At 40.8% G+C, this 23,498-nt stretch overlaps 2 protein-coding genes across 3 annotated transcripts in view; one reads left to right on the top strand and one right to left on the bottom strand.

Moving 5' to 3' along the window:
* txndc11 (thioredoxin domain containing 11) overlaps nucleotides 1-2,821 on the top strand; it is a 77,522-nt gene extending 74,701 nt beyond the window's left edge. Inside the window, exon 12 of the mRNA XM_072559991.1 lies at nucleotides 1,781-2,821. Coding sequence (XP_072416092.1) covers nucleotides 1,781-2,381 — 601 coding nt within the window. The 3' untranslated portion in view covers nucleotides 2,382-2,821. The remainder of the gene's footprint in view (nucleotides 1-1,780) is intronic.
* On the bottom strand, nucleotides 2,608-15,471 carry snn (stannin). Of its 2 annotated transcripts, none has more exons than XM_072559994.1 (2): nucleotides 15,284-15,471; nucleotides 2,608-4,159 (listed from the first exon to the last, which is right to left on the bottom strand). In XM_072559994.1, exon 2 carries the CDS (start codon nucleotides 4,054-4,056, stop codon nucleotides 3,796-3,798), a length of 261 nt encoding a protein of 86 aa, XP_072416095.1. In that variant the 5' UTR covers nucleotides 4,057-4,159; nucleotides 15,284-15,471; the 3' UTR covers nucleotides 2,608-3,795. The 2 variants fall into 2 exon arrangements, with proteins under 2 accessions (XP_072416095.1, XP_072416096.1); XM_072559995.1 differs by lacking the exon at nucleotides 15,284-15,471 and adding an exon at nucleotides 15,015-15,073.
* Nucleotides 15,472-23,498: the final 8,027 nt, after the last annotated feature.

The following is a 23,498-nucleotide window of genomic DNA, read 5'->3' on the forward strand; positions in this document are numbered from 1 at the left end:
CCATGTTTGGAAGACATTTGCTGACTTGCTTTTCATTTAAAAGCAAAAACCTCAGCACAATATTTGAATCTATGTAGAATATTTCAAGCAAAAGTCTTTTTTTTTAAAAAATGCAGGAGAGTATGGTCATGCTATAATGATGCCATGTTTTGTCTAAGCTGCTTTGCTTTTTACATTTGAATCTGACCAGGATTGGCAGATTACTTCTTCCGAATGAGTCTTTCAAGTTACTTATGAAAAGGTTATGGAGCAACCTTTTGATTTTTCTCTGAGAGAAATTATCTGGGTTCCAATAAACATTTTCGCATAAATAGTGCATTTTTTTGAGAGAGTTCTGGTTAAAAGCAAGCAACCTCCTGACCATCCTCTTTTCTCCCCCCCCCCCCCCCCCCCCCCCCAAAACTGTCCAGCACCTAGAGGGAATAAGATGCAATACTCTTTACTTGATTGGCACTCCATCCACCATATTGTACCTGAAATGGAGAGAAAGAGAGAATGTTTGTTTATGTGGCAGCAGATATTTTTACAAGATAGACTCCAGTTACCCTATGTACCTTCAATAGTACAGGCTAAATCTGCAACCAACACCAACAGAAAGAAGATTGCAGAAAGTGTAGGAGAACTTCATTGGCATGTCCCTCTCCCAAATCACACTCCCTATCCGACCTCGAACTATATTGCCCTTCCTTCATCCATCACTGGGTCAAATTTGTGGAAGTCCATACCTCAGAGCACTCACTGTAGGAGCACCTTCCCAGGAGGCAGCTCACTATCCCTTTGTGCAATTGATGATGGGCAGTAAATGTTGCCCTTGCCAGTGCTGCACATCCTATCATTTTCCTTTTGAAATCTGTTTCAATTCCCTTTAATGTTAGTTTTAATTCCCACTTGGATGTTCTTTTTTTAAAGCATCAACATATTTGACTGACTTGAATGAGGAAGCAGTTATGAAATTGCTTACACTACAGTTTGTGGCTGAATAATTACAGAAAGCACAAACGTTTTTGGAAATAATGTTCTTCTAACTTACAATTGTTCATTTTTATCCAGATCAGCTATTTTAGGATCTCTTGAAATTTGTTGGAATAACAGACCAGAGAGTGAGTTGCCTTTTCTTCTGGTTCCAAAAACCATGATAGACTAGAGGTCTCAATTTAATTCCAAGCTGAGTGCTGCTTTGGCTTAAAAGATAGTCTAAGGGCCTGGAGACCAATTACACAGAGGAGGAAAATGAGCCAAAGGATTTATTTTGTACTTGGCAGCCTTTACTGAGACGTACACCTGTCAGCGTTTCTATTTATTGAGATTAACTATGGCTTCCTCCAGTCAAACCTGTCAACATGTATTTTCAAGTATAAACAATGGCCATTTACGCACCGAAGGAAAGCTGCTACTGAGGGAATTGTTACCACGTGATGTACTGCACACATTCAGGAACACAAAAATTAAAGAAAACAGTTTTTTTTTATTGTGGCAATAGTTGTATGAAGTTCAAGGATTAAGAAATCTTTAATCTATCCAACCTTTTGAACCGTTTATGTTGGATCAATAGCCTTGATGCTACATTGATTTCCTCCTTGTTGAATCTACCATTACTGGGATTGTTTGGGTATCAACATTTTTCTGAGTAGTGAAAAATGTTGATAAAACAACTGATTTCATTTTGTTAAATCAAGAATGAAATGTTCAGAGTAAAAATTTCTGTAATACAGAAATGTTCATGTTGGTCGACATCAGGATATTTTCCATAAATTTACTTTCTCTTTACTCTTACTTTCAGGAAAGACTTGAGTGTGAAGTACCCTGAAGCTCTGCCATTTACTGTTCCTAATCTAGTGAGGTTCATTCTCTCGCATTCTACCCAGTTAGTTCATCAAGACCCATTCCAGTCTTGTAATCCAGACTGTATCCAAAAAGCAGCAGAATTACAGAAGGACCGAATTAGCCAACTGGAGAAAGAGCTGCAAAGACTCCGTGCAGAGATGCAGGTGTTGCATCAAGCTGAAAAGCAACTGGCTTTGCAGCTTTCAGCGACCAGGCAGGAAGAGCACCAATTGAAGCTCCACAATCAAGCTCTGGAGGAGAAAAACGAAAAACTGAAAAGTCATAATGAGAAACTACAAGATTTGTATAACCTGAGAAATGTAGAGCTAGCCAAAACAGCAGAGAAACTGAGTGAAATTACAGCAGTGTCTGAGAAACTCCTCAAAGAAAACACCTTGCTTAAGACCTATATGGCCTCAATTGAAGAACTACTGGAGGAAAGCACTTATCCCCCCTCAACTCCAGTTCGTGCTGAAGAGGAATCTCCGTTAACCTCCCGTTCAGAAAATAATGCTGAAACCGAATCTTTTTCTTGTCATGACACTCCTACGTTGTGAAGAGAGATAATCATGAAACTGCAGATGCAAGGCATTCTGCTGCCTACCTTTTAAACAAAATTGCCCCAGGACTATAAACTATTCTACATTAGGTTGGCGGAGATCTCATGTGAAGTTCGAAATGTCAGTAAAAGTTTCTTTCTACAGAATTATGTTTTTTTTTAAACAAGAACTTCATTTATCAAGTTCCATTCTTGAGCATCTTTTTTGTAAATGAAAAATCTGGTAAAAGGGGAAATTCTTTATTTGTTTACATTTGAATATTGCACTAATGTGAAATTTGTTACACACAGTAAATTTTATTTCTGTAAATTAATGAATTACAGGAAGGGGAACAGAATCTGGTCATAAGATACAACAATCTATCAAGTTATTTTGAAATTATACTGTTTTAAGTACAATTTGACCATATTAAACATGCTTTGAATTAAAACAGAAAACTGCTCAGCCACCATTTTAACTTCACTGCAAACCTTCCGGATCATTTGCAGACTGTGAATTTACAGCATTCTCCATCATAGGCGCAGCCTGGAATCAGTTTAGGAAAAAGTGCTTTGGTAGCATCCTAGCAGTCATACACCACTTTAGCACAATCTCACTCTGTGCAAAATGCAAGAACGATTCTACAATTCATTTTATGATCCCATTGAAATAATGGCTCTCTCTTCCACTTTTTAATTTTTTTAAAAAAACCTTTCTAAAGACAATGCAGGATCTAAGTTGAGGTGATGCAATACCCCCACCCTCACCATACAACCTAGGCTCAACAACAAAATATGTATTAAAGATGAAATAGCTGTATCATTAGGTAAATGATCAGTGCTGGTAGTGTGTTAGATTAATTTTTTTAAACAAAAGTTTACGTTGAATTTCTAATTCATTTCTAGATTTTTTAATCTTCAAACTGCCCTATCTCAATACCCCCACCCTCACCATACAACCTAGGCTCAACAACAAAATATGCATTAAAGATGATCACTTAACATGGCCTTTGCTGTGGTAACATTTACAGCAGTTCATTTTGTACTCCGATAATACTATCCTGCACAATACAGAAAGAGGTTTTCATACTGATCAATGCAAATTATTTCCAGAGATCCACAGGTTCAGTAGGGATGAAACTTACAGTAGTTGCTCCATCAAAACAGGCTCAGTTAAAAAGGGATTAAAATTTCAAGTAGGAAACACTGCAAAATAAACAGGAATTTTGAATGGCTAGCCTTGATCTTTGATAACATGCACTTGCAGATCAACAGACTGCTGGCTAGTCCTTGCTGTTTTCTGCTAACCTTGCTATTTGTTTTTAATAAGCAGCTTGAACAGAATTAAACCTTCACAGTATGAAGAATGATTATCCTACAAATGTTATTCAGTCCAAATGGCAAAATCTGCAGTTGTGAACTGTGACTGAATGTTAACCGTGACCTTCGGTCCCATTAGCTGTCAGCTTAGCTTTCCGCTCTACCCGTGGCCCTTTGGCTGAGTACTGCACCAACAGAAAGGGCTCTTTGGTCTCGCCTTCTCCCACGATGCTTTCTTCATCTTCCGACTGACCTATTCGCTGCAGTCGCAGGTAGCACCAGCAGCCCAGGATCAATGCACCGAGAGCCGCGATGGCAATCAGAATCACAATAACTGTGACCACTCCGGTGGTGGGGCTGTGGTCCATAGACATGGCAAGTGTCCAGTGTAAGCCTTCAATTGCAGATTGTGAAAAGAGTGCTACTTCAAATCGATGGCTAGGATGTTTGGTAGAGGTGAGATTCTTGCAAAAAGGTCTGAAAGATAAAAGTTTGAATAAGCATACTGTATTTGAGGGTTATTAGCTAGCCCTGCAAGTAGAACAATTCACACTAATTTTCCGACACAAGATTTTTGTTGACTGTTCAGGTAAGAATCCTGTCTTGCCCCACCTTTTTTTAAAAAAAAATAAATTGAAGGATTTTCCCAAAGCACTTAGTTATAAAGTATTATTTTGTTTTGGCTGGGGGAATACCATGATTCTGAAATTCCCCCAGCCTCTATATTAAATAAACCAGCATTAAATAAAACTTTCCTTTCATTTACAATGTCATGGACCTAGCAGCTTTGCAAATGGTCCAGATGCTTCTAATATATTTTCTGAACACATTGAATCTGACACACGGAGAGGAACACAATACTATCTGGTAAGGCAAAACTCTGTGGAAGTTAAAGAAAAATCGGCCACACTGAAATACCTATCCCAGTCTCTTCAGTATAATTTAATGTGAATGGTACAGGTACAATTATGACCCATGTAATCTCAGCAATTGATGAATTCTCTTTAGCATTACACTTAAGTAGACAAGTTTCCCAAATCAGGCCATTGCTATCTTTGCCCATTAACCTTTTACCATGAAAGTTTCCTCTAATCTAAATCATGATTTTTCAGAACAGAATGTATATTAATGAAGTTGGTTTCTGATACTCATAGCTAGCATGCTTCACTTAAATGTGGAATTACTTCTCGTTTCCCAAGTTAGAGGGTTTAAACATATTTTGTAATTCATCAGAAATGTGTGGTGCTGCAGAACTGGTAGATAATAGTACAATTCCTATAGTAAAGAATTGGGACAGAAAATGTCCAGGGAATTAGAAAGTCAGGGCTTTTTGTTTTGGAAGATAATGAATTCCCTACAAAAGGAGAGACTAGAAGACCATCTATAAAATTAAATGTCATGAATAGTCAGGACTGATATACTTTACCAACTGTGGAAGGAAAGAATAGGCAATAAATATAGATGTGACTTGGAATTACAAAAGGCCTTCAATAAGCACAAAGTAAAGTTAAAGGTCAAAGTGGTTAAGTATATTGCTGGTTAGTTTTAAATCAGGAAGGTTTCATGGGAAAGGAATTCTTCCTAAGAATCAATGCTGGGAACACTGCTGTTTAGAAATTACTTTCAGTTATTTAGACATTGAAATCGGGGCTGTTGTGGTGCAATGGTACTTGCTGATCAACCTATTCAGAGATGTTATTACAATCTTTGGAGCGGGTCAGAAACTATGTAGATTTTGGAATTGAAAAGACATTGCTACAATTGCAGCTGACTCCCAAGCCTTGCGGGTGGTGGGGAGAGGTGGTGCCAGGTTAGTCATTGTCGCCCATTCTAATCTCCTATAAAATGTGAAGAGAGCTAAAAACAAGCTAGCATAGTTTAGTTGGCAGAGTCAGGGAGGTTGGAGTTGGAGTGGTGCTGGAAAAGCACAGCAGGTCAGGCAGCATCAGAGGAGCAGGAAAATCCACGTTTCTGGCAAATGTGATCTCTACTCTGGTTTCCAGTATCTGCAGTCCTCACTTCTGCCCAAAGTCAGGGAGATCACCTATTGCTTGAAATGAGGTTGAATATAAGAAGAAGGAGACCTTAAGTGTATAAATTCACCAAAGTTCTATCAAAAGAACTCTACTCAGTTTCTGGGGAGGGAATTGGGAAGTAAGGGAATTAAGCTAAACCTTTCTTGAACATTCATTAGACAAAATGTTGAATGCAACTCTGCTGTGATCCAAAAAGGATAGAGGCACTGGAGTGGGTATGAAGATGATTTACAAGGGTAATATTGGAAATACATGACTGAGGGTGGAGATCTTGTTTTCTCTTTTGAAGAGGGGTGACCTAACAAAGGTCTTTAAAAATTAGGACATGTTTTGATGGAGAGAAGATAGATATTATTTTCATTTTTAGGAAAAGCACAACCACAGGTTATCACCAAGAAATCCAACAGGGAATTCAGAAGAAATTTCTTACCCAAGCAATGGCTGAGAATGTGGAACTCGCTATCAGGAATTCTTGAAATGAATAGTAGTATAAATGCACTTGAGAGGAAGCTAGACAAGCAGACGATGGGGTGGAGGGTGAGAATAATAGGCAAGATGAGAGGAGGCTAGAAGGAGCATAAATAGTGCATGGAGTGGTGGGGTTGAGTGGCCTATTTTATATATCCCATTAAGGGAAAGTCACCATAGTCTTGACAGAAATAATTGGTGGTTTAACCTGAGGATTACCTTGCCACAGGTGAGGTTTGGAAGGTGGGATCTTCATAGTGACCTCAGTCAGTATCTCCTATATTATCAAAGTCTTCTGTCAGTTTGTTGGAGGGACCACATTTTGTGTTTCAATTGGTCAAGTACATTATGCTACTACATTCTGTAGGAAGGACAAATTTTCACATTTTGCTGATCCTCTTTTTGTACATGAGCTGACATTGGTCAATTATTTGCAGTGACAGCCCCAAGCACTATTGCATTAAAAGGCTGCAATATGTGGACCACAGTAATAAAAACAAAACTTGAAGGTTCTGAAGGAGGGTCAGTGGACCCAAAACACAAATTCTGCTTTCTCTCCACAGATACTGTCAGATCTGAGTTCCTCCAGCAATTTGTGTTTGTATTTCTGATTTCCAGCATCTGAAGATTTTTGGATTTTTTTTGAAATTTTTTTAAAAAATTCTTTAATTATATATCTCAGTCATCTAGTCCTGCAAGATTTAGTTTGGCAATGCTGTTCAAGATGTGTTGTTACAGCCACCCTTAATGTTGCATATATTACAAAATTGATTTTTAAAACTGGTTTGATAAAGTACATTTTTTTCATTAGTTTTTTAAAATTAGCTTCACTGCCCAGCTCGACAATTCTTTATTATTGAGAATGTTACACATTGACTAAGATTGATTCTTTCAATCATTCCAAATCTGTGACAAGCCTAAGTGTATAAGGGATAACTAAAGATTTTTTAAAAAAATCTGGAATAAATCATTTTAAAATTGAAAAGGACACGGTAGTTGAAAGATAGGACAGAGACAGCTGGAGGCTCTGTCATCAGGCACAAAACATAAGCAGGCAACGTGGAGGTCTGACTGATACAAGAGAAGATTAGATCCTGGACATTATCACATGGCCAAGTTTCTGCAGCAATTTGAAGTGGTGACAAGGATTTTAAAATTTATAATGCTGGGGCAAGAATCCTTGTAGGTGATCAAAGTGAAACTGGTTATCTATTGCAGGATCATTCTCGTGTCCAAAACTGCCAAAATGTAATCGCATAATGCATCATTTTAACAGTTGCAGTAATGAAATTCCTAAAAGCATTTTCAAATCAAGTGCCTTTAAATGCATGCACACTGAAAAATTGATGGGACATAAATAGTAAACACTGCCAGGAGATTGCATTAAAAGGTTATAGCACATTTTCCAGGAGTTTGGAAACTAAATTAACCAATCTATAGCTCTGAAATATTTTGAGCAAGTCTAAATGTTTAGATGAAGTTTTGTAGAGATCTAACATTAACTCTTATTCCGTTGAAAATGGCTGAAGCTTCTCATCTTGCAACATCAAGGCAAATTAAAAGAATGCCACATTTCAAGCAATCACAACTTATAATACAGTAGATTGCTGAACATGTATTTTGTTACTCCTCCCTCAATAAGTAATAAGCCAGTTAATGCTATTACACACTGATCAAGAATGTGTATGATTTGGTCACTGGGTGTGCAGAGTTATCCAATTAGAGTTTGAATGGACTTGTTACTGTTGACTCCGAGATCCCAGGTGATTTTCACAGCCATGTATGTACATGCGTGTACACTTCGGCTGAAAACAGGACAGTTTAATGACACCACAGTAAAATAGCCCCCTGGAATACACTGACACATTACAAGATGACAAATGGTCTCAAGAACAGAATGCTGCAGGGCAGCCAGAGACTCTGCTGAAACATCCTTAGAACAAGTTTCTTCTTTTGGGAAAAGATTCTAAGAATGTGTGTCTTGAAGATTTTGGATTGTGGCAGGCTCCTGTTTAAAACAAAATGTCATTCTGGTCAAATCACTTTAATGTTTTCCAACTGAGAAGCTATCTTCAGGACTTTGTCTTTTGCTCAAGCTAGGCTCACTCTAGCCCCTTAATCAAACGTAAACCACCACATGCTGCTAAAACCAACAGAATCTGAAACCAGTTCAGAAGTCACACAACACTAGGTTATAGTCCAATGGGTTTATTTAAAATCACAAACTTTTGGAGCACTGCTCCTTCATCAGGTGAAGCCCACAGACAAAGGAGCAGTGCTCTGAAAGCCTGTGATTTCAAATAAACTTGTTGGACTGTAAGTTGGTATTGTGGGACTTCAGAATTTGTCCACCCCAGTCCAACACCGGTGCCTCCACATCAGAATCTGAAACATATTTGGCTTTACTCATTAAATGTTTTTGTGGGAGGCAGAGAAAGGAGACATTTTAAAATAGTTTGTTAGCCGTTCAGCAAATTCAAGTTGGAACCTTGAAATTCCATTCCAATTGCATCAGTTTTGATTGCATTTTACTGCCTGGTGCAGGGAAGAACTTTATCGATGAACACAAAACTCAGATTGGCATCCTCAACCTTCCAAAAATATTCTGAAATTTATATCTGTTGTGCTACACCCAGAATTATTCCACCCAGATCATAAATCAGTATACCTTGACTAATATACAAATGGATAATGTGGGGGGCTTGATACACAGTAAGTCAGCAAACCTGATGGGATCTGCATGGTTGTCTGTTCCTTATGTGCACATATTAACATTTCCAATTCACTTTTTGAAAGAAAAAAGGTACAAAGAGGGTTAAAAAAAATTATTCAATGAATTCCCTTGTCATGGCTAGGATTACTTGGGGAAAGCTGTGAAGCAGGAATGCAAAGCAAGCCTCCTACTGGGGAATTTCAGTCAGTCAGTTACAATGGTGCACGTGCAAAACTTGAGATCATCTTCACTCGAACTATGAAAAGCATGCAGCTGCACAATTATAGATGTCCCACTCCTAGGTTCTTCTATAATACCCAAGATTTAATTGTTTTTTTTTTAAAAGTACCATTTTCTTTCCTAAATGTAGTGTGACTATGCTCTGTAACAAATGTTAAATCTATTCACAACAGCTTTGATGCTTTTCAATGTTGTCTGCATCATTAAGTTATAGCTTTAATAACATGTTTCAGCTACAGCCACATGTGAAATCTAACCAGATTAAGAACGTGAATGAAATAACTCCTACAGTATCAACAGATGTCTTGACGTTGAGTTCTTATTGCTAAGGAAAGTTTTGTGGAGATTGTAACCTGCTTTCCTTTAGACTATTGGGCTGAACTTTGATCATCCCTCTGCTACGCTTAAAAGTTTCCATGGGGTGCAGGAAGACTGGGACTTTCTTTTTGCACAAAAGAAAGAATACTGTCCATTTAAAGTTCCTGTTGTTGTCATTTCTACTTTGCAGAACCAAGTGGATAATGAGTAGGAAGTGACAAGACCAGAAAATTGCTCCATAAATACACAGTTTCCTTTAGAAAGGAAATATTTCGGATCAGTTAGTTTGTACTGGCTCACTGGCATTCTCAAAATCGTCACTTAAACTTTAATGAAACTTTTTAATTCTGAGACAAAAGTTATTCTTTAAATATTAACTTCAATGAATTCAGATATTTTTAAACAAATTTATTATCTTTAAAAAATGTGAAAAGGGTAGACTCACTTCTGTTCTGACCAAGGTTTATCATAGACAGATGAGGGTGTAACATTTTCCCTCTGATAGCTAAACGGTGTTTCAAATGTATTGTATTAGTTCCCCTACCCCACTCCCCACACATAAAGAGTCAACATTTAAAATAAAACATGAAAGTTAAATCTGACATTCCATATCAATGATTATTCTGTGTTTTTTCTATCTTAATTAATATGTTACTCTCAAGCAACATTTATCCACACTATTAGCAAATTTATGGATCTGCCAAAAAAAAATTCAGTATTTTAATCAGGTTTTGAAAGACAGACAATCCAGTACTACTGTGAAAACATGTTTCATTGAAAAGATTAAAATATTAGAAGGAGTGTCTGCATTTTAATCCTAATCACTGCAATTGGTTTTGAAGATTCATTTTCAAACTCAAACACAGTAGGTCAACATTTGTAGCATCCAGTTATATGAAAACCAAGTCATAAATTAGAATTACTGAAGGTTTTTTTTGTAAATGTTTATCAAAGGTATTCGCAGAATGAGTAGCAGTGTCTCCCATTGTTATCAAGTTTGTTAGTTTTTAAAAAAGGTTCAAGACAGGTTTGAACTTGAGACACTAAAGGCATGAAGGCACATGGAGAGAGGCAGTGAGATTGGCTGATAGTCTTTGATAAGACTGAACAGCATAACAGACCTGACATGCCAAATGATCTCCTCTTCCTACAATTTTCTGTTTCTACAATCAAACCTCATGGTGACTGATCAACATTTTTTTTCTTATGAGTAGTTCTAATGTATCCCACAAATTTTCATTTAGGGCACACTCCAACACCCATTTCTTGCCTATATAATATTGATGTAAACGGTTCCTTGCTTTTGGATTCTGTTGTGCCTGTCCCACCTTACAAAACCATCATGAGCACACATCTGTTCATAAATGGTGCTGCCCTAGCAAACTGGCCTCCCAGTTCTCCAACCCTTCCTTCCCCCTAACATTCTTCATCATGAGATCCAAGAGCACACTGTGTTCCACAATGCCCTATCTGAATTTCTCCAAGCAAATATGTAGCCATCCCACTGTGGTAAAATAGCCCCAACCAAGGAAATGAAAAGTATTGTGCTGTATGCTTCTCTCTGTCTCTAACCACGTGCCATGACAGTGCTTATATTCCATTGTTGAGCTAAGTGGCACTGCTGCTGTCTGGTTCTGTGCTTACATATCTTTTAACAGCCCAGGAAATTTCCAGTATTTAAATTTTAGTTTGAAGCAGGTTGTTGTAAATTAACTCTTCTGCTCAAGCGTATGTAAAAAGGCCAAGGGCTGTTCTCTCCCTGGTCTGGTCTGGGTCGCAAACAACATTACCAAAACACACTGACTAGTCGGTTATCCAACTCGCTGTTTGAGTGGCTTTGTGGTGTACAAATTAGTCACTTCTGCCTATACAGCACTGGTGACAGACTTCCTGCAGACATGAAAGGCATTATAAATGAATATTATCTCTCTAATAACCTACAGATTTTGTTTTAAAAAGGGACAAACTTTATCTAAAAAACAAAATTTTAAACCACTAAGCCAGATGTAGAGGAAATATTAGCTCTTGGCTTTTTACTTTCTTGGTAATATATAATATCTGAGCCAAAAAGAGAGTTATTTTTAAAAAAGCAAAAGGCAAATTGGAAAAAATAATTTTGCCAATACGAGGCATCTGTATCAAATTTCCAAAATCTTCACAAGAGAATATAGTATCTTAAAGAATCAACATTCTAGTGTTTTAAGACTGTTGCATTCATACTGCAGTTTTATTTTGCTTGTAAATATTATTGCTGCCAGTAGGAATTTGAAAATAGCAAATATCTGCACCTAAAGTCAAACGTTAAAAAACTTTAGTTTGCTGCATACACCATGTGTTCTCAGATACAAGCTGTTCCTATGACTATACAGAGATCTTAAAAACACATGGTCTGTCTGTTTCCCCAGTCCTCTGCCCAGACCAGATTAACTGACCCGCACTACACTAGAATTTGGATCCTGTTCTTTAGTAGAGTGGCACAAACTTCCCAGGGTCATCACACTTGTGTCATGATGTACTTGGTCAACCAGTAATAAAATGGATTGCTCTGAAGAACTTACTCCACCTTGATTGTGGAACTACAGCACTTCTATGCTGAAGCTCTGTAAAAATCAGCAGATTAGAATTGAAGTGGATGTGCTGACGTAAGGACTGCCCGAGTTCACAGTGTTTAGCTATTATTTTTTTCCACACGGATATTGCAGTTTATATTTCAATATATATGACCTATGCAGAATACAGCAGCTGCAAGGATTCCTGTCTATTTCCTATCTAAAATTGGCAGATGGAAAACAATGTGGAAAAATGTGCTTCAGCAGGAGGAATACAGGAGCCAAACATTATTTTAAAAAGGAGAAAACTACAGAACAGGGAGGTTTGGGAGTGCTCATGAATCATTGATTACTAACATCTACGTTCAGGGTAATAGGGAAGGCATACAGAATGTTAGCTTTATTTCAAACGGAATGGAGTTTAAATGCAAGGAGCTCTTGCCTAATATTATACAAGGCATAAGTCAGGTCACAGCTGGAATGCTCAACAGTTCGGGGTCTCTTAGGAAAAGATATACTGGCACTGCAAGCAGTGCACAGAAGGATCACTGGAATGTCACCAGGTGTGGAAAGTTTGCCTTAGGAGGAACATTTGAGTGGGTTGGACTTCAGAAAAATGAAAGACAACCTTTTATTGAAACAAACAAGATTCTTAAGGAACTTGGCAGGTTCGATGTGGAGCAATTGTTCCCTTTTGTGGGAGTCTAGGATCAGAGAGCATAATCTCAGAGTAAGTAGTCGCTCATTTAAAACAAATGAGGAGGAATTTCTTCTCTCAAAGAGTTGTGAATCAATGAAATTCTTTTCCACAAAGGCAATCAAGGCTGGGCCATTATATTCAAGACTGAGATGGATGTTTAATCAGTAAGAGAATCAAGAGTTAGAGGGAAAAGGCTGGAAAGTGGAGTTGAGGATTATCAGATCAGTCTGTTTTATAGGATGGCAGAGCAGATTTGATGTACTGAATGGGCTTCTGTCCTTATGTTTTATAGTCAGGCGAGCAGGGCAAAACCTTTTCAGTGGTATTTTCCAACCGCAGTTGGATAAGTAAATTTTAAAAAAGTTAACGTGGTAATTCCCAAGATATTAGCCTAAGTCCTACACAGGTTAGTTACCAATTAATATAGTTTCAGTCAATATTCATGTGTTTCTATTACATAAAATCGTAAGATAGGGTCTTTGTGGCATAGTTTTAATGTCTCTACCTTTGAACCAGAAGGCCTGCGTTCAAGTCCCACATGGTCCGGATGTATGCAATACAACCTCTCAATAAGATGACTCATAATATCCAAAACTAAGTTTTTTTTTAAACCACCTTGTTACTTAATCTGAGATTGCATTGTGTAGCATTGAAAAAGTAACTTCTTTCCCATTGCAGGGTATAAACTACTCATTCAGCAAACAATAAAAACGTGATAACATTTGCTCATATTATCTAATTTCTACCATTGAACTTCTTGAGAGATCACTAATCCATTGGTATACCATATAGTTGTATAACCTAACAAGTCCCATTGAAATGAATTCTGAGACAGACCACAACAACATCTGCCTTATATACACAGTTCATTTCACAAAGGAAACCTCAAGATGTTTAATTAGTGGCAACATGGAAATAAAAGAGCAGGAAGCAAGCTGCAGAATTCTCCACTTTCTAAACAAAATCAAGAACCAGGGATGCTGGAAATCTGATCAATAAGAACAGAAGTTGCTGGACAAACTCAACAGGTCTGGCAGCATCTATGGAAAGAAAACAGAGTTAACGTTTCAGGTCCACTGGCGTAAAAGGTCCAAAAGAAACATCACTAGACCTGAAACTCTTTTCCTGTTTTGTTCCCAAAGATGCTACCAGACCTGCTGAGTTTTTCTGTTTTGACTCAATTTTTAAGGCGTTTACTTGCCATTTAGCAGCCAAGAGTTTGTTTGATGGTGCACTTCAGTTGTAATAAGTGCCTTGCAGCAAACCTGAAGACCCCTGTCGCCAAGGGTCTGATATTATGACCATAGGAGCAGTAGGCCAATCAGCCTATCGAGACTGCTTTACCAAACAAGTAAAATCATGACATTGCTCAATTACTGATTATTTCAACTCGTGATACTTTTTAAAAAAAATTACCTGGTCTAACAAACATCAGCACAACACACATAAAAAAAACTAAACACAAATATTAATATATCAATCAAAATCTTAACTTTGGTTGCAATGTTTGAATTTTCATTTTCATATGAGATTTTTGCTAATATTTGCTCAACCCAGGATGGAACTGGTCATCCAGAGAGAGAAAAAAATTTCCTGGGGACAAATTCAGGGGATTATCAGGGGACTTTATATTCCATTCCATCAAGAATGACCCCCCCCCCCCCCCCCCCCGAAGAGCATAAGCACAAACAGGGTTTTCCGTGGTTGAACATGCCAAAGACAGCAATAGGTTAGTTGTATCACCATGACCTATCCTGACACTGTTCTCTAATGACAACCACCTAACCACACACAATGTTAAAACAGTTCAGAAAAAAAATAAACTGTGCTAATGACCAGATTCACAATTTTAATAAACCTTCAGTATTGTCCAAAATACAGCAAAACTGCAGTTCATCCAACCACAATGTCCAAATGAATTTTGAAAGGAACCAATATTAATTTGTATACATTTTTATATTTATACTGATTATAGTATTTTACATAAATATGTTATTACACTGGATGTATATAACATATGCATATAAAATTACACCGGATTTTTTATAAAACATAGATATTTTGCTTAAAAAGTATATATAAATATAGAAACTACAACAATCTAGGGAAGTAACAAAAATTCAATTTCTGGCCGTGACTAGAGTTAAAATGTATCACAAACGACGTACATCTAGATATGATTAGCAGCCAGTTATTTCCCCTACGACACACACTTGGTATCCCCCCTCCCCCCGAGAAGGTACCAGGCTCTGTCTCCAGCGATTAGCACCCAAACGTGCAAGCTCTCGGTACCTGAAGGAGCACTCACTTTCATCCAAAAAGGTGCAGACTCTCAGCAGCCGGACAATGTTACGGTGGAAACGCTGCATTGCTTTGTTTCCCCACCTCCCCCCACCCCCCTCCCCCACTCTCCTCCTGCATTGCTACAAGATATCCGCAGCGCCCCTGAACATTGTGCCTCAATGTACAGGGGACTCAGTAACAAGCACAGAAGGGAGAGAGAGAGAAAAAAAATAAGAGGCGGCTTTTGTTTTAAGGAAAGACGCAGCGATTGCAAAAGTCCCCCGACTTGCTCACCATCTTTTCACATTGCAGCCCCAGAGTGAATCACTCCTCGCTTCTTACAGCGTTCCCCGCAGAAATCTCCGGTCTCTCTCTCTCTGCATTTTATTGCTGTTTATTCCCGTCTCCGAGCCCCCAGCTGCTGGGCTCCGCTCCGCTCGCCTCTCGGTCTCTCTCTCTCTGCCCCAGCTTTCCTTTCCCCTACCCCCCCCTCCCCAAACCAGCCGCCCCAGTCACTTCCACACACTCGCAGTGAGGGACTGATCGATTCACACAAGCACCGCCCGCCCGTCCCCTCTGAGATCATCCGCTTCCCTCCTGATTGACAGAGACATACAGAGAGAGAGAGAGAGAGCTGCCCACAACACGAACCAGCCAAGAGCAAGGAGGCTGGCAGGTGAAGGGATCCATTTTGATAGTCTCATGAAGCTGTGCAGAATCCTACATCCAGCTTCTGGTCCCTCATCCACTGCACCTTTTGTTCATTTTAATACGCCACTCTGACAACAACAACAAAACAGTGAAGCTGCACAACAATTTTTTTTTATAAAGCGTGAGATCTATACGGTCTGCTCTTAATTCAAACCTGGTTCCTTCTGATTCAGTTTTACATTTGTAACAAATTACCATCTCACCTTTGTTTGGCAAATAATTTGACTTTTGGCAACATTTTAATTCTCAGTATCTATTCCATGCGAGTCCTGTACACGCACTAGGGTTGGAGACCTACCCTCAAATGATTATAGATTTTTTTCCTGTTTCGATTTTTTTTAATAAAGGGAACTTTTGTGTTGTTTTGTGCGGTGAGGGGATAAAGCTGTTTTCCATTTTCAACGAATCGCTGTGAATTTAACTCTTGTGCAGCCACAAAATGCATTAGCAAAATTTGAGCTCTACCATTGCATAGCCATGCCTCTATTTCATGTCCATTAAGTTTAGTTCAGTCTGTGTTTAACCAGGTGAGTCGACTCCACCTTTTTGAAAATCTCCGGTTTTTGTCCCTATGTTGAATTTGGTGTATTCTGCAATTCCTTTCCACTATGACAGCACATTGCAATTTAACTCCTGTTGCTGTTTAAGTCAAAGCAACATTTTTAATTCTTATAATTAATAATTTACTTGGTTCGCTACCATTGCACTTAAGCAGGCCTGAATTTTAAAGACCAGACAGAACTCTGAGAACCTCCAAATGCATTTAAAAAACTTGTCACAGCGGTGTGTGGACATTATACATCAATAATAATCTGTCTAGGGAGAACATTGTCATTCAGGAGATCTTTGATTGGAGCTTGGAACTCCAAGCAGGAGCATGAGCTGAAATGTTGGGTTTACAGGAATGAGCTTAGTGTGTTATTATAACTCTGCCCACACTCTAACAGACAGCAACTCCCACCCCCACTCTAACAGGCCCGCCATCATGAGGGGGTCACTAGCACTTTCAAGCTTTGAAATAAGGTTGCAGTGCGAAACAGTTTGCAAAGTTATGCTTTAAATCAATAGGAAGTCTGCCTTTGCTGGAAGAGCCGGATTTCAAACCCACATCAGAGAGAGTCCATAAGGCTGGGCCAAGTCTGAGGTCATCAAGAACGAGAATCTGCCGCTCCTGCAGCGTCTGCACAAACCTCTTTGTCTTTGCGAGAGGTGGAGCGTCAGGATCTGTGTGATGACAAGGCTGTGACTCTATACCAGAACAATGACGTCCACCCTGCCTGCAAAATCAATCGAGGCACCTCCTTTCTGAGCATCATGTGTGAAAAGTATGGTCGCCCTTGTGAGACTGGAGAATCCGGTCACAGGCGGCCCTGAATGCCAGCGTAGTATCAGAACTGGAAGGTCCACAGTTGACTTGATCTCCTCAGTCCCACAGCAACATGAGGATGTGAGCAAAGGAAACAATGAACAACCAAGTATGGACTGTGTGGATTTCACCAAGGCCATGGGCTATAAGAGCTGCTGGAGAAACTTGGTACTCAATGTGATCTCTCCATGACAACAGGTTGGCTAAGGTCGATTATGACCAGCTAACATCAGATTCTTTGAGATGTTCAGTAAGGCAGTGTACTGACTCATTGACACCCTTTGGCAATTTATTCTCTTTGCTGCTGTCTTATGCCTTCAGAACATCTACAGAAGGTGTAGCTTTACTTAATATCATCCATGTGCCTGTCCAAGAGTCGCTTAAATGTCCCTAATGTATCTGACTCTTCTACTACTACTGGCAGTGCATTCCACACACTCACCACTCTCTGTGTGAAGAACCTACCTCTGACATCTCCCCTAAACCTTCCTACAATCACCTTAAACTTATGTCCCTTTGTGATAGCCATTTCCACCCTGGGAGAAAGTCTCTGACTATCCACTCTATTTGTGCCTCTCATCATCTTGCGCACCTCCATCAAGTCACCTCTCATCCTTCTTTGCTCCAATGAGAAAAGCCCTAGCTCACTCAACTTTTCTCCAATCCAGTCAGCATCCTGATAAATCTCCTCTGCACCCTCTCTAAAACTTCCACATCCTTCCTATAATGAGGCGACCAGAACTGAACATAATATCCAAGTGTTTTCTAAACAGGCTTTACAGAGCTGCAGCATAACTTCACAGCTCTTAAACTCAACCCCCCTGCTAATGAAAGCCAACACGCCTCATGCCTTCTTAACAATCCAATCAACTTGGGTGGCAACTTTGACGGATCTATGGACCTGGACCCCAAGATCCCTCTGTTCCTCCACACTGCCAAGAATCCTGACTTTAACTAACCCTGTAATCTGCATTCAAATTCGACCTTCCAAAATGAATCACTTCACACTTTTCCAGGTTGAACTCCCTCTGCCATTTCTCAGCCCAGTTCTGTATCCTGTCAATGTCCTGTTGCAACCTACAACAGTGCTCCACACTGTCCACAACTCCACCAACCTTTGTGTCATCAGCGAACTTACAAACCTACTCTTCCACTTCCTCATTCAAATCATTTATAAAAATCGCAAAGAACAGAGGTCCCAGAACAGATCCCTGTGGAACACCATTGGTCACTGACCTCCAGGTCGAATACTTTCCATCTACTACCACCTTCTGTCTTCTATGGACCAGCCAATTCTGTATTCAGATAACTAAGCTTTCCCATATCTCATGCCTCCTTACTTTCTGTATGAGACTACCAGGGGAAACCTTATCAAACACCTTGCTAAAGTCCATATATATCACGTCCACTTCATCAATGTGTTTTGTCACATCCTCAAATAATTCAATAAGGTTTGTCCCTCACAAAGCTATGCTAACTGTGTCTAATCAAGCTACGCTTTTCCAAATAATCATAAATCCAGTCTTTCAGAATCCTCTCCAATAAGTTGCCCACCACCAACATAAGACTGACTGGTCTACAATTCCCAGGGTTATCCCTATTCCCTTTCTTGAACAAGGGAATAACATTTGCCACCCTGCAATCATCTGGTCCTACTCCATAGGAGAAAGTGAGGACTGCAGATGCTGGAGATCAAAGTCAAAAGGTGTGGTGCTGGAAAAGCACAGTCGGTCAGGCAGCATCTGAGGAGCAGGAGAGATGACATTCCTGATGAAGAGCTTATGCTCAAAATGTCGAATCTCCTGCTTTTTGGATGCTGCCTGGCTGGCTGTGCTTTCTCAGCACCACACCTTTTGACTCTGGCACTACTCCAGTGGACAGTGAAGATGCAAAGCTCATTGCTAAAGGCGCAACAATCTCTTCCCTCGCTCCCTGTAGTAAACTTGGGTATATCCTGTCTGGCCCAGGTAACTTATGTATTCTCATGTTGTTCAAAATTTCCAGCACATCCTCCTTCTTAACATCAACCTGTTCAGGCATATCAGCCAGTTTCACGCTGTCCTCACAGATGACTAGGGCCTTCTCAGTAGTTAATACTGAAGCAAAGTATTCATTAAGGACCTCCCCTACTGCCTCTGGCTCCAGGCATAAGTTCCCTCCACTATCCCTAATCAGCCTTACCCTCACTCAGGCCATCCTCTTGTTCCTCACATAGCTGTAGAATGCCTAAGGGGTTTTCTTTAATCCTACCCACTAAAGCTTTCTCATGCCCCCTTCTATCTCCCCTAAGTCCATTCTTCAGTTCCTTCCTAGCTACCTGTTAACCCTCTAATTGGTTGGATCAAACACTCTGTTTCTGTGCTGTACGACTGAATCGACGTTCTGGGCAGAAGCCCTTCATCAGGAAACCCCTTGCTGATGAAAGGCTTATGCCCGAGACATCGATTCCTCTGCTCCTCGGATGCTGCCTGACCTGCAGTGCTTTTCCAGCACCACACTCCCAACTGCAATCAGGGACTGCTAGGCCAGGGTGAGGCTTTTGGGATGCATTACCCAATGCTTAACATAATTCACAACCACAGCACGCACTGTCGCTTCACATTATGGAAAGCTGCCCATGACAACTTTCTGGGTCACTGAGAGTTAACCACATTGCTGTGGGTCTGGAGTCACATGCAGATGACACTAGCAAAAGGCAGCAGATTTTCCTCCCTAAAGGATATCAGCAAATCAGGGAAGCTTTCCAACAGTGTAGTAACTATGTATTCACCATTACCAAAAGTAGCTTTTAATTCTGAATGCATTTGATTAACCAAATTTGAATTCCCAATCCGGTTGGGTGGGTTGTGTGCTCATAGTCAAACCTGTGCTGTACCGGGCAGGAAGATCGCTGAGAGTCTCGCACTCCTCAGGGATACAATCGCCTACGTGCAGGACAGAGGGTTGGACACCTGCCTGATCAGCCTGGACCTGGAGAAAGCCTTTGACAGGATATCACACAGGTATATGAGCGATATTCTCTCCAAAATGGGCTTTGGGGAGGGAATCTGCAATTGGATCAGACTGCTCTACACCAACATTGTCAGTGCAGTCTCAATCAATGGGTGGGAATCAGATAGCTTCCCAGTCAGATCTGGAGTCAGGCAGGGCTGCCCTCTCTCTCCTGCCTTGTTTGTGTGCTGCATAGAGCCATTTGCCGAGTCCATCAGGAAGGATGCGAGCCTGAGAGGGGTGACTATTCCTGGCAGCGGGGGCCTGCAGGTTAAGGCCTCCCTGTACATTGATGACGTCGCCGTTTTCTGCTCGGATCCGCTGTTCGTGCGCAGACTCACGTGCATATGTGACCAGTTTGAACGGGCCTCGGGGGCCAAGGTAAACCGAGGCAAGAGCGAGGCCATGCTCTTCGGGAACTGGGCCGACCAATCCTTGATCCCCTTCACCGTCAGGACTGACCACCTGAAGGTGCTGGGTATTTGGTTCGGGGGGGCTGGGGCATGCGCCCAGTCTTAGGGGGAGCGTATCAGCAAAGTGAGGCAGAAACTGGGCAGATGGAAGCTACGGTCGCTCTCCATCGCGGGAAAAAAACCTGGTCATCAGGTGTGAGGCACTGTCATTGCTGTTATACATGGCACAGGTCTGGCCTATTCCCAGAACCTTTGCCGATGCAGTCACCTGGGCCATCTTCCAGTTTATATGGAAGTCAAAAATGGACCAGGTCCGAAGGGACTCGCTGTACAAAGATTTGGACAACGGGGGAAAAAATACACCCAATGCCACCCTGACCCTGATGGCCACCTTTGTGTGTGGCTGCATCAAGCTGTGCGTGGATCCCCGGTACACAAACACCAAGTGTCACTACGTACTGAGGTTCTACCTGTCCCCGGTGTTGCGAAAGATGGGCCTGGCCTCGCTGCCACGGAACACTCCGAGTAGTTGGACCTTTCCGTATCACCTGTCTTTCGTGGAGAAGTTTATGAAGAAAAACACCTTTGACCACAAGTCCATCCGGAAGTGGTCAGCACGTAGTGTCCTTGAGACCCTTTGGGAAAAGGAGAGGGCGGATCCTATCAAGCGGTTCCCTGAGCAGACTGTCAAAGCCATTTGGCAGAATGCCTCTTCGCCAGGACTTTCCAACAAGCACCAAGACATGGCTTGGCTGGTGTTGAGAAGGGGTCTGCCTGTGAGATCCTTTATGTACGCCCGGACTCTCAGCCGCACCGCACGCTGCCCTCGAAGCGGCTGCGGGGGGGAGGAGACTGTCACACACCTCCTTCTGGAATGTGCCTACACAGAAGAAGTCTGGAGAGGAATGCAGTGGTGTTTGTCGAGGTTCGTCCCGAACAGCGCCGTGACGTGGGACTCCGTGCTCTACGGCCTGTTCCCCGGGACGCACACCGAGACGAACATCAACTGTGCCTGGAGGATCATCAACTCAGTGAAGGACGCTCTCTGGGCGGTCCAAAACCTGTTGATCTTCCAGCTGAAGGAGTTGACCCTGACTGAGTGTTGCAGACTGGCACATTCCAAGGTCCAGGACTATGTGTTGAGGGACGCGCTGAAGCCTGGGGCAGCTGCCGCCAAGGCGCGGTGGGGAAAGACCACCGTGTAACATCTGCCTGCCTAAAGAAGAACAGGGGTCCCGCGCAGTCATTTGGGCTCCCGCTGACGCCTCAGCTAAAAATGTAATCGTACAGACCTGTAAATAGGAATGATTACTCTGTTTCGGTATGCAAAGAAATGGAATGTTTACATATGTATGGCCTGTCTCTGTACAGATCATCAAATTATTTTATGAATAAAGTATATTTTTGAAATATAAAAAAAGGATTGTGTCCAAATGTGGCAGCAGGAGAATTTAAAAAGAAACGTTTGTTTCTGAAATGCCTGAGGGCATCCTGAGATCGTGAAAGCTGCTATCTCAATGCAAATTCTTTGTCCTGCCTCACATCTATGTTTTTGTTGAAAAGTGGACCGAGAAGATAAAGCAGATCAGCTTTGAAGTAGCCAGTTCATCTTTAATAATGCAGCTACCATTTGTTTCCAAGTTGATTATAAGCCAATGGATGGGTAAATTTGAGCTAAAGGCTTAGCAAATTAAAGAAAATATACTTCCAAATCAAATTTGATGGCTTAACAATTGTACAGTACATTCCTTTTTTTTTGCCGCCAGGGACAGTATTTAGTCCTTGCTCACTTCCAAATCTCTTGGCCGGCCATTAGAATGAGGAGGTCCCTTGTTACCCAGTCCCAATGTAATGGATAAATCGAAGAAAAGAAAGCAGGAAAATAGTGAAAAGTTGTAAAAGATGGGAGTGAAGTCAATGATAGTAAAGGAGGTGGACAAAGAACAGTAAAGAGCGAAGAGATAAACGACACCAAAAAACATCCAAGTTTCACAAATATTTATCCTCTTAATTAGTAAATAATCTGTGACAAGTTAGGTTGATTTGAAAGGTAGTTATTTAACGTGTATTACAAGTTAAGTTGTTAACAGTATTGTTGGAAAATGGTTGTTTTTTTTAGATTGGTATTCTTGCAAATTATCCTTGTGAGTGCAAGTTTCAACAAAATGTGTCTTCCTTTAGCAGTAATGAAGCTGCTAGCAATGTTAGTCACATGGTAAAGAATGTACTTTGTTCAGGGCGGTGTTGATTAATAAACTGCAGTATGAATTGGGATAGAATTTCCCGGCGGTTCATTCATGATGTTAGGCGATGTGAGTGTCACCGATAGCATGACATCTGCACTAATGGCTATTGTCAAAAGAATAATCAACCATAGAGAGGCTGGAAGTCTCACATCTCACAAGCAGTTGGATTGAGTGAGCTGTGTGATGGGAAACATTGCACAGAGTATTGCATTAGAGAGGTTTCCTGTGATTCATGAAAGCTGCGTTACTGATTGCAGCTGTGCAGTTGCAAGGACAAGCCAGTATCAAAAACCAGGTATTGAGCCATAAGGACGGAAAGAAACATCAGGAAAATTCTCCGTCTGTCTTCTCTCGCACACTTCCTACCATCTGGTTAGACAATGGCTGCAGCTGAAACTTGGGGTTTGTTGTAATAGATCCTCTCAGCTGGAGATTGTGCAGGAGTCCTAGAGTCATGGAGATGTATAGCAAGGAAACAGACCCTTCGCTCCAATCAGTCCATACTGACCAGATATCCGAAATTAATCTAGTCCAATTTGCCAGCCTTTGGCCCATATCTCTCTAAACTTGCCTGTTCATATACCCATCGAGATGCCTTTTGAATGTTGTTATTGTATCAGTCTCCATCACTTCCTCTGGTAGCTCATTCCATACACATAACACCGACTGCATGTAAACATTACCCCTCAAATCCCTTTTGAATCTTTCCCCTCTAACCATAACCCTCTAGTATTGGACTCCCCTACCCTAGGAAAAAGACCTTGGCTGTTCACCCTATCCAT

The sequence above is a fragment of the Chiloscyllium punctatum genome, chromosome 40 (assembly GCF_047496795.1).
Source record: "Chiloscyllium punctatum isolate Juve2018m chromosome 40, sChiPun1.3, whole genome shotgun sequence".
Taxonomy (NCBI): Eukaryota; Metazoa; Chordata; class Chondrichthyes; order Orectolobiformes; family Hemiscylliidae; genus Chiloscyllium; species Chiloscyllium punctatum.

Coding starts and splice junctions, on each gene's coding strand:
- snn (XM_072559994.1), bottom strand. CDS start 4,056: ATGTCTATGGACCACAGCCCCACCACCGGAGTGGTCACAGTTATTGTG.